At 55.3% G+C, this 12,349-nt stretch overlaps 1 protein-coding gene across 2 annotated transcripts in view; it reads left to right on the top strand.

Moving 5' to 3' along the window:
- LOC115288472 (sodium/potassium-transporting ATPase subunit alpha-2) overlaps nucleotides 1-12,349 on the top strand; it is a 60,429-nt gene that overhangs the window by 39,669 nt on the left and 8,411 nt on the right. The window contains exons 7-14 of one of the 2 annotated variants that reach the window (XM_029935830.1): nucleotides 1,164-1,432; nucleotides 3,050-3,248; nucleotides 3,486-3,595; nucleotides 3,760-3,894; nucleotides 7,590-7,779; nucleotides 7,917-8,089; nucleotides 11,668-11,807; nucleotides 12,135-12,289. The exons of the other annotated variant lie outside the window; for it this stretch is intronic. Of the exons in view, the coding sequence (XP_029791690.1) occupies nucleotides 1,164-1,432; nucleotides 3,050-3,248; nucleotides 3,486-3,595; nucleotides 3,760-3,894; nucleotides 7,590-7,779; nucleotides 7,917-8,089; nucleotides 11,668-11,807; nucleotides 12,135-12,289 (1,371 nt within the window). The remainder of the gene's footprint in view (nucleotides 1-1,163; nucleotides 1,433-3,049; nucleotides 3,249-3,485; nucleotides 3,596-3,759; nucleotides 3,895-7,589; nucleotides 7,780-7,916; nucleotides 8,090-11,667; nucleotides 11,808-12,134; nucleotides 12,290-12,349) is intronic. 2 annotated transcript variants of the gene reach the window in all.

The raw sequence follows: 12,349 nt of genomic DNA, 5'->3' as shown, positions 1-12,349 counted from the left end.
ATCTGAGCGCTGACTGTGCGCCCGATCCTGGTCTAGGCTCTTGTAATGACATCCCGTCCCACGGCCTTGTGGGTGCTCGCAGCCTTTTTTTTTTTTAACTTCATCCTAGATTTTATTTTATTTTATTTTTAATAGTTTATTGTTAAATTGGTTTCCATATGCTCTCAGCCCATTTTAAGGCCGAGCAAACCTGAGTCTCAGGGACGGTAACTCTCTGGGCAAACAGCTACCTCGTGGCAAAGTGGAACTTCCGGCCAGAGCCCTTCGGGTCTAAAATAAGTGCTATTTCTAGAACATGCTGCTTTTCTGGGTGATTCTGTGACTTTATTGGTGGGGATTCCAGCCATTCTAATAAAGCAGGAAAAATTGTTTTGAGCAAAGAAAAGGCCCCTCATCTAGAGCCGTGTAGGTGAGGGGCCCACATCTCATGTATGTTGAGCCTAAACTGACAGCCCGCGGTCCCCATCTTCTGAGTCACTAAGGGAAAAGCACAGAAGCCCCAGCTGTTATGACACCTCCCCTCCAGCAGGGGTCAGGCTGGCTCCAGCCAGCAGAGCAGGGAGGGGCTCAGCAGAGCTCAGTTTCTCGACCTTGACACTATGGCCACTGGGGGCAGGATAATTCTTCCTTGTAGGGGGGGGGAGAGGGGCTCTCCAGTCCGTTATAGGATGTAGAAGCATCCCCGTCCCTGCCCTCCACACAGCAGCCCCTCCCACCCCAGATGTGACCGCCAAGATGCCTCCCAGACATTGCCCGTCTCCCTGGGGGCAAACTGCCACCAACGGAAGCCACTAGTTGAGGGGACAGCCAATGTTGGAAGGTGGGGCTCTGGCAGAAGGGTGACCACTCTTGCTGGGGATCTAGAAACTTCTCAGCTGCTGAGGGCAGGATAGGAAACATACGGGCAACAGAAGGTATTCAGATTCAGTGGAACAGACCTTGATGGGGGACGGCAGTAAGGCAATGAAACAGGAGGACTGTGAAGTCAGACATTTCTCAGGTGAGGAGACCCTTCCTTGTACAAACGAAATGTGAAGAGAACCAACACCCCAGCCTCTAGAGGGTCGTGAGTGTCCACCTTGCTCCTGACCACTGACAGCTTTCTCCTTGCAGGAACCAAAGGGAGCAACGATCCCGTCCCAGACTTGCCTGTTCCTTTGCAGGGACAGCCCGGGGCGTCGTGATAGCGACGGGAGACGCCACGGTGATGGGCCGCATCGCCTCTCTGACGACAGGCCTGGCGGTGCGCAAGACCCCCATCGCCGTGGAGATGGAACACTTCATCCATCTGATCACCACGGTGGCCATCTTCCTGGGCGTCTCCTTCTTCGGGCTCTCGCTTATCTTGGGCTATGGCTGGCTGGAGGCTGTCATTTTTCTGATTGGCATCATTGTGGCCAATGTGCCTGAGGGGCTGCTGGCCACCGTCACTGTGAGTAGCCGAGGTGGAGGGTGGCCTCTGGGCAGACAACCCACCCCTGGGATGAAACCATTAGTATCTCTTTTGCTGTCGAACCTCTCAAGGGCAAGATGCCCCTAATGTGTGTGTAGGCACCAACCACGTTGCTCCCAAATGGCATTCACTTCCTCCGCCCATGTTGGCTGGTGCCTTCTCTTTTTTTCTCCATGAGTTGCAATGCAGAAAGCATTAGATTCTAAGTCGTTGGCAGTAAATTCCAGTCCTGGGTGTACCGGCTGGTGAACTTGGCCAAATCACTGAACATCCCCAGGCCTCAGTTTAATCATCAGTTACTTTTTTTTTTTATGTTTTATTTATTTTTGAGAGAGAGAGACAGCGTGAGCAGGGGAGGGTCAGAGAGAGGGAGAATCTGAAGACAGGCTCCAGGCTCTGAGCTAGCTTAATCATCAGTTTCTAGAGGAAGATGAATTTGGATATAGAAGCTTATTGGAAGAGACTCAAAGCCCATAGATATCCAACCTTCCAACCGATGCTCAGTATCCGGCGCATCCCACCATCCATGGGAGACGGTGGGGGTGATTTGTGGTCATAGGAAGCCCGCCCCATTTGGTTTCCGCTCAGTTCATCCCTGGGGTGCGGTAGCTAGATTTCATTGTGTTGAGCAGAAATATGATTTCCTGTTTGGTCCCAGTTTTCCCATCTGAAGACACACAAAACAAGTCAATTTTCTCCCTTCTACAAACTTCAATTGATGGTACCCACCATGTCTCTCAAAATCTGCGGTAGCAGGTGGAATGATCCCTTTCCCTTAGCTGTTCTTCACATAACATGGTCGTCAGGCCCTGGCCTGCAGCTCACCCGCTGGGGGTATACCCTAGTTTATCAATATCCTCCTTAAAATAGACATGAGACTAATACTCAGGGTGTGGTTGGTTAGCACAAGACCTCAGGACTAGTGATAATGCGTGAGACAATCACAAGCCCACGATGAGAATTCTGTGCCGATACAGCCATGGCCTAAGAACTCAGTCGTTTTAAAAAACCGCCAGGCCGCACACCGAGCTTTCATTGAGTTTGTGGCCCACATAATTCATCTCAACAAAAATCTGGTTCAAATGATTTCTCAAGTCCTTCCCAAGGCGGCAATATTCCTTTTCAGTTTCATGATTCGCTCCTCGTTCTTTTTTTTCTAACCAGTGGCCCAACGCCCTGCACACACAGCATCTCATACCACAGTGGACCGTTAGGTCTCCACGTGGTCCCCCGGGAAGACGGGACTTGAGAGGGACAGGGATGGCCTAAAGTTGATTTGGAGCAAGGGCTGCTGAATAGAAAAGACAAAAAGATCCTGGGGGAGCAGAACATTCCGGGGATACGGGCATCCTCTGTGCTCCCCTGATAACGGAAGACACTCTTTTCCCAAAGTGCTGCTGTAATGTGTCAACAAAATCACTTCCCTGATTTCCTTTATCACGGCCCCAGATGGAATGCCTAAAGACTAAGTGGGAATGAAAGGGAAATAAGTACAAAGACTGACAGCAGCAATGCAAACTGCCAGACTTCCCAGACCTGCCGCGGTGTGAGCAGCGGACCTCTGGTCTCCATCCTCTGCCCTCTCCGTGGTCGCAGGTGTGCCTGACCCTGACCGCCAAGCGCATGGCCCGCAAGAACTGCCTGGTAAAGAATCTGGAGGCGGTGGAGACGCTGGGCTCCACCTCCACCATCTGCTCGGACAAGACGGGCACGCTCACCCAGAACCGCATGACTGTCGCCCACATGTGGTTTGACAAGACCATCCAGGATGCGGACACCAGCGAAGAGCAGACTGGTGACTAGTGGCGTCCGTGGGCCAGGAGTGTGGGAAGGGGGGAGGCACGCGGGCCTCGGGATCTGACGCGGAGCCTGCGGCTGGGCCCCTGGGGGGGGGGGGGGGGGGGGGGAGAGGGTGGTCTCCGCCAAGTACTGGGTCACAGAGCGGCACAGGGCAGGGTGGGGCTAAGTCCCTCTTTATGCACCGCCTGCCCCGCCCCCTGCTCAGGAGCCTCGCCTCCCCCCCTCCCCCCAGGCAAAACATTTGCCATGGGCTCAGCTACCTGGTTCACCCTGGCCCGAATCGCAGGCCTCTGCAACAGAGCTGACTTCAAGGCTAACCAGGAGACCCTTCCCATCGTCAAGGTATGGCACCCGCGGGGGAGGGGGTGCCTCGGTGTCCAGGGCGTGCCTGCGCCCTCCCCAGACATCTCTCTCAGCGTTCCCCCCCCCCCCCCCCGGGGCCTCCTCGGCACAGCCCTGTCCCTGTGCCGTACCCCCGGGCTGACCAGCACACCCCATCCCGGCAGCGGGAGACAACAGGGGATGCTTCCGAGTCAGCCCTCCTCAAGTTCATCGAGCAGTCATATGGCTCCGTGAGGGAGATGAGAGAGAAAAACCCCAAGGTGGCCGAGATTCCCTTCAATTCCACCAACAAGTACCAGGTGCACAACCCACAAAGGTACAGGGAGGCGGGGGGGCGGGCTCCTCGTTTGGGGAATGCCTCTGCCTTCAACCTCGTCTCTGAACCGCCTTCCTCATTAAGGGGAAGGCTGGGGGCGCCTGATGGTTTGGTCGGGTAAGCACCGGGCTCAGGTCATGATGGAGAGGTTTGTGAGGTCCAGCCCCGCATCGGGCTCTGCGTTGACAGTGTGGAGTTGCTTGGGATTCTCTCTCTCCCTCTCTCTCTCTCTGCCCCTCCCTGCCTTGCTCTCTCTCTCACTCTCTCAAAAAATATAAATATAAAAATTTTAAAAAAAAGGACAAGGCTCCCTGCAAGAGAAAGTGACAAACGGGTAAAGGAAGAGGCGTGCTGGGTCCCAGGCAGAGCAGGAGACTCGCTGGCTTGTGGAGCGAGTGAGTGGCAAGCGTCCCACAGGTAGGCGAGCTGGCGGTGAGCGTCATGGCCCAGCCTCGTGCAGCTGGCAGGCATGCCTGCGGCCCCGCCAGGCTGGCCGCCGCGGAATGAGGCTGGTTTGCACGGCGCCCCCAGAACCGCCCCATTTCACGCCAGGCCTGCGGCGCGGAGCCAGGCAGACCCAGCACGGGTGACATTTGAAAGTTCCTGGGAGGGCGGGTCCTAAAAGTTCTCACAAGGGGAAAAAATTATAACTAACAAAAAACTAATAATAATGTAATAACCAAAGCTACCTGGAGTCTGGACTTCTTAAAAACCCAATTCCCAGTCTTTTCACGTGGAACACTGAGCACGTAAGTGTTAAAGATCCAGAGGATTTGGTCTCAACTGGAATTGAGTCAGTGGAATAAGAGAGGTCTCCTGAGCCCCAACTGCAAACTTGTTTCTACTTTTATCTGACGTTTAGCGGCCTCACAGCCCAGACGAGGGTTGAGGGCTTGGCGGGGGGCGGGGGGGTCCAACGCCTGTCACTCCAAAGAGGTAGCCCCCCCCGCCCCCGGCACGAGACATAATCAAAGCAAAACACACCCGTGGCACCTGTTGGGACATCCCACAGAGCAGCGACTTTCCCCGAAACGACCAGCTTAGCGCCTTTTCTGAGCTGTCATGTGCCCATGGTGCTCGTCCTCCGTGGTTCCCACCCCATGTGGCCAGCCAGCCAAGTGACCGCCCAACTGGGGGCCCAGCTCCAGCTCTGAGAACTCCATCTTTTCCTCACTCTGGAATTAAAGGGAAAGGAAGCTTCTCGGTTCTGATACTTTCAGACTTCTTCCACCTTTTGATCTATCATTTTCTATCAAGATGTGACTTTAAGGGTGGCTCAGTCGGATGAGCGTCCAACTTTGGCTCAGGTCATGATCTCACAGTCTGTGGGTTTAAGCCCCACATTGGGCTCTGTGCTGACAGCTCAGAGCCTGGAGCCTGCTTCAGATTCTGTGTCTCCCTCTCTCTCTGCCCCTCCCCAGCTCATTCATGCTCTGTTTCTCTCTGTCTCAGTAATAAATGAAAACATTAAAACAATTTTTTAAATGAAAAAAAAAGATGTGACTTTTCTGTGACCAAGGGACTAGCTTATAAGTAGATCACGCCATCACCTTCAATAATCTCCATAAATAGTGAACAAATGAGTTAAGTTAAGCCCTCAGAACACCAAGTTTTTAAACCGCTTACAGCTTTCTGTGTAGACAAGTTAAGGTTTTTCCTCTTAACTGCTTAAGCAGACTTTGACTATAACTGAAAGTGATATGAAATATTTGAAAGTTTCTAATGGGATAGGTTTTTTAATAAGTTATTTTTATTAATTTTTTAAATGTTTACTTTTGAAAGAGTGAGGAAGAGAGCACAAGCAGAGGAGGGACAGGCGGGGATGGGGGACAGAGGACTGAAGCAGGCCTCGCACTGACAGGAGCGAGCCCAACGCAGGGCTCGGACCCACGAACTGCGCGATCATGTACCAAGTACAGCTGGCGGGGGGGTGAGGAACAGGGGTCTCATCAGTAGGTTTTCTTTCTCCTCTTTGTCCCCAGAAAATCAAGGGTAATGGCCAGGGAGGGGCTAAGGGGGAATCTGGAGCAGCCATCTCAGAGCCCTCTAATGGGACCGTTTTAATGGCACTTTCCACACAGGCTTCCCACTCCTTGTCCTCGGGAGGGTGTAGTCCGGCTTCTTCTGCACCTGTTCATTTCCAGAGGCTGTTTTGTGAAAAGAAAGGCTACCGACAGGGACTTCCTAGCTCATAAGGGGGGTTCGATCACAGTTCCCGCTCACAGATCAGAGATCAAGGGCAAATGCAAAACCCAAATGATTCTTATTTCTCTCCTCCCCTCAGAGTCCCTCTTGAATAGGCCCTGCCCTGTCCCCAGCACACCACACTGACCTTGACCTCAACCTCTCATTAGCCCCTAAGGCTTCTCCCGCTACTGGGAGAGCGGCAAGACATCACAATGACCAACCCACTCCTGGATGGTGCTGCGTGATTTTCAAAGCACTTTGTACAAATAATCTGACCCTCGGGGGCACCTGGGTGGCCCAGTCAGTTAAGCGTCCGACTCTTGATCTTGGTTCAGGCAGGTCATGATCCCACAGTTTGTGAGTTCGAGCCCCACATGGGGCTCTGCCTTGATGGTGGGCACGGATCCTGCGGGAGATTCTGTCTCTCCTTCTCTCTGCTTTTCCCCAGGTTGTGCTTTCCCTCTCTCTCTCTCTCTCTCTCTCTCTCTCTCTCTCTCTCTCTCTCTCTCAAAATAAATAAGCTTTAAAAAAATAAATACAACTGAAAACAAACAATCTGACCCACGAACAGCAGGTGCGAACCATGTGGGTCCACTTTATACACCAATGGTTTTTGATAAACACAGCACAGTATTGTCAGTGCATTTTCTCTTGTGATTTTCTTTCTTTTTTTTTTAATGTTTTATTTATTTTTGAGACAGAGAGAGACAGAGCATGGGGGGGGGGGCAGAGAGAGAGGGAGACACAGAATCCGAAGCAGGCTCCACAGCTCAGTGCTTGACCCACGAATGTGAGATCATGACCTGAGCTGAAGTCGGAGGCTTAACTGACTGAGCCACCCAGGCGCCCGTCTTGTGATTTTCTTAACACGGTCTTTTCTCACGCTCACTTTTCGGTAGGAATACGGCATGTTGTGCGTATAACATAGGGAATATGCGCCAATTGACGGTTTATGTTGTTGGTAAGGTTCTGGGTCAACAGCAGGCCGTATTAGTAGCTACGTTTGGGGGAGTCAAAAGTTAGACACGGATTTTTGACGGTATGGTCTCTCCTAAAAACCCAATGAAGTCGGCAACACAGAATCTTTTGCTTCTTATCAAAGGAACTAAGGTTTAGAGAGGTTAAACGGACTGACCTGAGGTCATAAAGTGTCCCCGCCGGCCCTGGGACCCTGCGTTTTCTTTCCTGTCCGCTGTGCTGTCTCTGCCCACGCACAGACAGACGCAGAGAAAGTGAGAGTCCTGGTCCAGCCTTCCGCCTCCAGTGACGGAGAAGATTAGCAGATTTGTCACAGGATTTCTGGAAAGGACATTGGGGGGCTGGACCCTGAGTCAGACCTGATGGGCGGGCGCGCTGCGCTGGGGTTAGGGGACAGAGCAAATGCGATGGGGGGGTCACAACAGGCTGCCTGTCGTCCTGACCTCAAAAGCTTCCCCCTCCAGCCCTTGCTCCCTCCTCCTGTTGCAAGGATTGTCTCTCTCTCCTCTCCAGATGTCCATCCACCTCCGGGAGGAGGACTCACAGACTCACGTACTGATGACGAAGGGGGCCCCTGAGAGGATCCTGGAGTTTTGCTCCACGTACCTGCTGGACGGGGAGGAGCACCCCATGGACGAGAAGATGAAGAACGACTTCCAGGAGGCCTATCTGCAGCTGGGGGGCCTGGGGGAGCGCGTGCTTGGTGAGGGGCCGGGCCAGAGCCTGGAGAGAGTGGGCCCGCCTGGTGGTCATATGGCAGGTGGAAAAGTGAAGGTGCCGGGGCGGGCGGGCCGGAGACTCGGGCCGGGAAGGGCCACTGTTCCCTCGGTCTCTCTCCAGGCTTCTGCTTCTTGAATCTGCCCGCCACATTCCCCAAGGGATTCAAGTTCGATACAGAAAATATCAACTTCCCCATGGAGGACCTCTGTTTTGTGGGGCTCGTATCCATGATCGACCCGCCCCGGGCCACAGTGCCTGAAGCCGTGAGCAAGTGTCGGAGCGCGGGAATTAAGGTAAGCCTCTGACCGTCCCAGAAGCCCCCGGCGGGTCACAACACGGAGCGACGCTAGGAAACTTTGCAGAGAACAGGTTCTTCATGATCTTGGTTTAACTGAATTGATTTCTGTGTCCTTGAGCTTATGGTTTTCAGTCTTAAGAGATAAACTAGTCGTAAATAAATAGGAAGTTTCTTCTGTAGTGAGAACACTACCTTGCACTGAACATTAGAATCCCCAGGGCAGCCTTAAATCTCTGACACCTGGGAGCGCCTGGCGGCTCAGTTGGTAGAACATGTGATCCTTGATCTGGGGTTGTGAGTTCAAGCCCCACGTTGGGTATAGAAATTACTTAAATAAATAAACTTTTAAAAAAATCTGATAACTAGGCCATACCGCAGACCTACTCAATTGGAAACTCCCAGGATGGGGGCCAAGACATCTGTATTTTCTTTAAATATTTATTTATTTGAGAGAGAGAGAGCTGTGAGTGGGAGAGGGGCAGAGAGAGGGGGAGACACAGAATCTGAAACAGGCTCCAGGTTCTGAGCTGTCAGCACAGAGGCCGACGCGGGGCTCAAACCCATGAACCTTGAGATCATGACTGAAGCCAAAGATAGACACTTACCTGACTAAGCCACCCAGGTGCCCCAGGCATCTGTATTTTTTAAAACACTCATAGAGATTTCTGAGTGCAGGTAAGTTTGAGGACCAGTGTCCTAGGTCACTGTGGTGCGTGTGACACAGCTGGGGCTTTCTTTGGACCACAAGTCTTGATTCAGCAGGTCTAAGCCACCCCGAGATGCTGCGTGGGTGAGAAGCTCCCAGGGGATGCTGGTCTGCAGACCACAGCAGAGGTAGCAAAGTGCCAGAAGGCGTCAGGTCACTGTGCTGCCGGGAAGGGGCTGGGGGCTGGAGCGGTGACAGCGAGAATGAGCCATGAGAGCTGGGCCCTTGAGGTACCAGACTCTGGGGGGAGGGGCCGCACTCACTGGGAGCACAAAAGCTAGAAACCAGAATGAATCGGTCGGAGAGTGAAACACGGCCCGCCGTGTGCGGTGGGAGTGCTCCCTGGTCCGGGGGTGCGCGGGCTCCAGGGAGAAGCGGCAGAGTCTCTCTAGTCCTGAGACGCTCTGTCCCCAAATCCCAAGTCCCACCTACGTCTTTGGAGACCAGAGACTGACAGCTTTCCTGCTCCTACCTATATTCTGGATCCCAGACGTGGAGGAGGGCAGGTTAGAGGGCGGGGTGGGGAGGGGCGCTGGAGGCCTCTAGGGAGCACGAGACGTTAGCTGTAGAGCTGGCTTCCTCTTAGGCCTTCGGCTGTGGGCCGTCTGTCGGGCAGCTGGGCCATGCCACGTTCAGTGACTGGCACCGAGAACCCAGGGATGCATGCGGGAACTAACTGGGGTGCTTGCGCGGGACAGTTCTCTGTAGCGACAGCTTCCTAGCAGCCCATCCGCGGCGGGTGGCCGCGCTGTCCTGAGCTCCCCGAGGCTCTCAGCTCCGCACCACGCGGTGGGAGAAACGCGGAGAAGGGCCCGTTAGACGGTCCTGAGCTTTGAGCGGAATCACGCCGGGATGCGAAATGCACCTGGGAATCTGCGGGTCCCTTTAGCAAGAAGAAGGGAGTCACAACTGCACCGGCAGGGCGGGGTAGCCCAAACGGGACGGAGGGGCTGCCGGGGCCTGGGAGGCGTCACAGCCGGACGCAGGTGAGGCCGCGGCAGCGGGAGGCTGAGGCCTTGCTGCTTCGGGCCAGCCCGTGTTCCGGGCACCACAGGTTTGCAGCTCTCAATATCGTTTCTCACTTCTTCTGGACCCGCAGCTGCCGGAATTTTGGCAGAGTCGGTGAGAAATGTTGAGTCATCCCCTTTCCCCATCGGGAGGTGTAAGACGTACACACAAAGCCACCTTCCCAGGAGGACAAAATGTAAGACGCACAGGGGCTGCCCCGAAGGTGGACCCTTTCGGGGTCAATTCCAAAAGGATGCTGCTGGTACCAGGGATGGGCCGGCGGTCCCAGGGCTGCGAAGTTCTTACCAGGAAATGACGGCCAGGCCGCTACCTCCCCGGGCAGAGCATGTGCTCAGGCCTTTGGAATCAATGTGATTTAAGAAACGAAAAGTAACCCATCATAGTTGGTGCCACGAGCCTGGCCTCCTGTGTGAACGTCAGACAGTCCGAGGGGCCTTCTGTCACCGACACCAGACGCCGACGTCGCTCAGACTGCCCGACGCGGGGGAAGAGGGACGAGGGAGGAGAGGGCAGCTTGCAGGACTGCCTGGGAGCGTCAGAGGTACCGTCAATCGGCACCAACAAGTTGGAAATGAACCGCCCTCCGTCCTTGACGGATACCAGACAGCATATGTTCCGTAAAGGGGGCCGCGCCCCCCAGGAGGGCACCTGTCCCCCTTGTGCCTGAACCTTCCGGCAAGTTTCTTCCCGGGGCCTCGCCCGGGGGGCACCTGACGTGTGCTTCTATCTCTGCAGCATGGTGGGGGAGGGGTCGCCTCGCGCTCCCACCGAACAGCCCCTTTGAGCAGCCAGCCTGGGCCAAGAGCTGGGGTGAGTTGGGATGACAGTGACGGGTCACCACGGAGGGTTCCCTGCCTGGGAAGCCGTCCAGGCACCGTGAGCCTGAACGGTGGCTGTGAAGACTCCCACTTCACCACCCGCTCCCAGGACGCCGGGTGTGGACTCCCGCAGCCCTCATGCTGGCCTGCAAGGCGGCGGGCTCTGAAAGGCTCACTTCCATGCCCTGGAAGCCAACGCACTGCCCTTTCCAGGAGCTCAGCTCCTGCCGGCAGCCGCTTCGTTCAGCCTTCTCCCTCCATCGGAGCCTGGAAAATCCTGCCTGGAGGGCACCCGGGAGCCAGGAGCAGTGGTGCCCAGGACCCGTCCTTCTTTCCCCTTATCTGACGGCTGTTTGTGGATCAATGGCTGTGTGCCAGGCTGCGCATGAGGACAAAACTTCACGAGGGGCCACGGACTCAGCCCTCCCATGCAGGGTCCCCATCCTGCACGGAGAGGCGGGGGGGCTAAGCGCAGACACACAGAAGGAACAGAATGGCAGACAGCTCAGGCGCCAGACCTTTGTGGGGGAAGGGGACAGGGCTGGGGCGGGTGCCAGGCACCTGTGAAGCGCTGGACCCCCGGGGGCGTGAAGGAAGAGGCAGCGAGAGGAAGCGTGAGGATCAGCGTGCACCTGGGCCTACGTGGTGTTTTGCTAAGGCAGACAGATCATTCCAGACTTTCCTTTATTACCATTTGTTCTCTGTGTAGGTGTTTGTCTTTTGAGCTTAAAGAAGCCGACTAGCTTCTGGAGCAAATCCAATGAAATTCTGAATGGAGTAATGTGCCCAAATCCCCAGTTTATTCCTGGGGCACCTAGGGCCCAAATTGTTCTGTACTTTCCGGTCTGGCGGTCCTGACCCAGCCCCGGGTGGTGAAGCCACAGCAGCACAAGTCCTTGGGGATGGGCTGCTAACCCGCCTGTGGAAGGAAGGCGGTGGTCCATCAGGTGGTGGGGAGAAAGGCAAAAGCCCAGGACTCCCTGAAGATGACTGCTCCTCTTCCCTCCCTTCCCAACCCAGGTGATCATGGTGACCGGGGACCATCCCATCACAGCCAACGCCATAGCCAAAGGTGTGGGCATCATCTCCGAAGGCGCTGAAGGAGCCAAGGACATGGCCACCCAGCTCAAGGTCCCCGTCAACAGCAGTGCTGACCCCAGGTGGGACGCCTAAAGACCTCAGATCTGCCATTTTCCCCCCTCCGTCCTCGGTCTGCCCCACCGGGATCCCGCTCTGTGAGGTTCTTGAAGCCTCGTGTGGTAGATAGGATGTACGGGGTTTGCTGATTGCAAAGTAAAATATAACAGGGAAATGACCACGTGACTACAGCGGTGAGTTTGCAGAAGAAGAGGGCAGAGGGATGCAGACAAATGGGGAGCAAGCGGGAATCGGGGAACGGCATGGTGCGTCCACCTGGGGACGACAGGTGGCTGGGGACAAGCGAACTCTGAGCCCTCTGAACTGGCTTTTGGAACCCTGTCCCTCAGGGGAGCCAAGGCCATCGTGGTGCACGGCTCGGACCTGAAGGACATGACGTCGGAGCAGCTGGACGAGATCCTCCGGAACCACACGGAGATCGTGTTCGCGCGGACGTCCCCGCAGCAGAAACTCATCATCGTGGAGGGCTGTCAGCGGCAGGTGAGCAGGGCGCAGGCGCGGGACGGGCTGGGCGGGGCCGGCGGGCCGGGCCTGCTCCTCCGCT

This window comes from Suricata suricatta, chromosome 3 (assembly GCF_006229205.1).
Source record: "Suricata suricatta isolate VVHF042 chromosome 3, meerkat_22Aug2017_6uvM2_HiC, whole genome shotgun sequence".
Classification (NCBI taxonomy): domain Eukaryota; kingdom Metazoa; phylum Chordata; class Mammalia; order Carnivora; family Herpestidae; genus Suricata; species Suricata suricatta.
The sequence above is the reverse complement of the archived record's forward strand: the minus strand, read 5'-3'. Positions and strand labels throughout refer to the sequence as shown.